Below are 2,500 nucleotides of genomic sequence, written 5' to 3'. Positions count from 1 at the left end.
CAGACCAGATGCGGTTGTTTGGTACGAAACAGCCGGCTGAGAAAAACACTAAGTAGACTCATTAACTCTGACTGGGCTAATTTCACATGTTTTTTTTTTCTGTCAGACAAGCTATACGAAGAATGAGACAGAAAAACACCACCTACAAAACAGATACAGAAGAACACAGAAAGTAAACTGAAATGAACTTATAAAATGGACTGAAACAGTATGCACAAAATGAAATCTTAGCAAGCTTATTATTCTAGTTTCCAGTAAAATGCATCTAGTCAAGAATATAAGAATTAGAACAGCTAAAAATCTGACCAAGAAAAAAAAACTTGCCCCATGGACAAGTCTAAATTCTAGTTGTTGGTTCTAGTTTAAAAGTGCTAGTTGTTAGGTGATTTTTTAAAAAACTTAAATTAAGATTGACTAGATGTTTTTACTTGAAACTAGAAAAATAGGCTTGCTGTTTGGACTCAGAATGAAATTCTTGTGGACTCAGAATTCTTCTTGTGTGATGGATTTCATGACAGACCAGCGATGGGCTCCCTTTGCTATCACCCAATGATCCCTCATGGAACATGGCCTGGCAAAGGCCTCTTGATTTTCTAATGCCTCTTTTCCACTGCCGGTTTTCTGGTAGGCCTACAGCTCGACAACTCGGCTGCCAATTTTTGCTTTACGATTGAGCTGTGTCGTGCCTATTTGAAAAGCAAAAAGTGACGGCCGAGTCATGCTTTGTCATGCTGTATGCCTACCAACTGACAAACTGGCAGTGGAAAAGACGCACAAGAGGCACTAGCAAGTACTTGCACTACCAAGCCACCCAACAAAGTTGCAATCCATCAGACCACTGATACCGATAATGTTGGATAGTTTACCTATTTGATTGGTGATGAATTTCTCAGAGGAATAGCTTAAAATAGGCAGTGCCCTTGTGCAGGAACTGGAACCTGTTACTCAATGGGATTTGATTGATCGCCATTGAGCAATAGATCTGGTCCCTCTGGGAACAAGTGTGACAGTTGTAAGCTCAGATGTTCCCTTTCAGAGGAACTGTGACTTAGTGGTGATTGATCAAGTCCCACTAAGTAGCTGGTGTTGCGGTTGTAATCCGGATGGCTTCCCAGGTTAACTTGAATGCAAAATTCAATATGCAGACATGACACAGGGAATCAAAAAAGGTTGGCGTCTGCGCCTTAACTTTGAATCGTGAGTAAGACAGTCAAAAAAGATGAGGCGCACACAGGGCTTGCAAGTTCAAAATGTGTATTATGGCCTGATAATGGACTAGGTCCGAAACGTCTGTAGCTCCAGTTATTTTCCGATGACTTCTGTTGTAATTTGTCGGCCACAATACACAATTTGAACTTGCAAGCCTTGTGTGCGCCTCATCTTTTTTGACTATCTTAGTATCGACATTACACAGGGGAAGGGCCACTGACAGCTTTGGGCCCATCATGGGCCCACCAACCATCTGAAAGGGCCCCCCTTCCAATACATACAATGTAATGAGGGTCCAGGTTGGTGATGTCCCACATACTGCCTTGGGACTATAGGGGATGTATGAAAGGAGCTGCTCACCATCATCGACTGCGAGGAAAGTGGCCTGGTATATGTTGTTCTTGACGAAAGGAGACTCTCGGTCCAGGATGGCCAGGGTGGTGATCTCCCCATTCGACACGTTGATCTTCAGCCACTTGGCTGGGTCTGACAACTTGTAGTACCTAAGGAGCAAACAACAGAAAGACTGGTTAGTACAGGTACATACTAGATGAAAAGGGGTCCAGGAGACTGCAGATGATCAGGTGCTCATCCTCTCTGGGTCAGGTCCACTGACCCAGATACTAACTAAGCACCGCTGATAGCTTTGACCAGGCCTGTGACAAAGTCATCTAGAAACTCTCCCCCACTCAATACATAAAATGTAATGGGGACCCAATTTGGTGGCCCCCCTCTCCCCTAATGGTTGAATTCAATAGGAGAGGAGAGAGCATACATTATGAGGGCATTTTCAAGTAGTATATAGCAAACCAGCCAAACAAGAATGATATTCAATCAGTAAATGAAACCCACAACCAGCCGATCAAAGAAAGTTATTCAATCAGTAAATGAAACCCACAAAAGCTCAATTAATCTGGCCATACTGAAACATCACAGGGCTGCTAAAACATTGATCCGATAGCTGGTTATTCTTGATTCTCTTGCAACGAGCAAATGAACAATCCTCGCACTACACACGAGACCGCGCTCTGTCTGGATGATGTTCCTACACACATACGTAGAGATTCCTCGGTGGGTTGGAGTTTATTTATGGAAGCATTTGGACCACTATAGCACGCCCGGCTAACAAACAGAGCTTAGCTGGGCTATTCTTCCGCAAGACAATAAAAAGAGCAGTGAGTACGACAGACGGCTCATTATCTCCGCTGAGTTGAGTAGGGTCTCCCCTTGTTCTCTTTTCATCACACAGTTCAAAGGGATATTCCCTGTTGGCACACCTACGGTAGACAGG

The 2,500-nt window shown here is 43.7% G+C and overlaps 1 protein-coding gene across 1 annotated transcript in view; it reads right to left on the bottom strand.

The window, feature by feature from the left end:
• cdh4 (cadherin 4, type 1, R-cadherin (retinal)) overlaps positions 1-2,500 on the bottom strand; it is a gene marked incomplete at its 5' end in the record, with an annotated part of 377,532 nt that overhangs the window by 17,883 nt on the left and 357,149 nt on the right. The window contains one exon of the mRNA XM_063216672.1: positions 1,570-1,712. Within this exon, the coding sequence (XP_063072742.1) occupies positions 1,570-1,712 (143 nt within the window). The remainder of the gene's footprint in view (positions 1-1,569; positions 1,713-2,500) is intronic.

Source organism: Engraulis encrasicolus, chromosome 14 (genome assembly GCF_034702125.1).
Source record: "Engraulis encrasicolus isolate BLACKSEA-1 chromosome 14, IST_EnEncr_1.0, whole genome shotgun sequence".
NCBI classification, from domain to species: domain Eukaryota; kingdom Metazoa; phylum Chordata; class Actinopteri; order Clupeiformes; family Engraulidae; genus Engraulis; species Engraulis encrasicolus.
The sequence above is the reverse complement of the archived record's forward strand: the minus strand, read 5'-3'. Positions and strand labels throughout refer to the sequence as shown.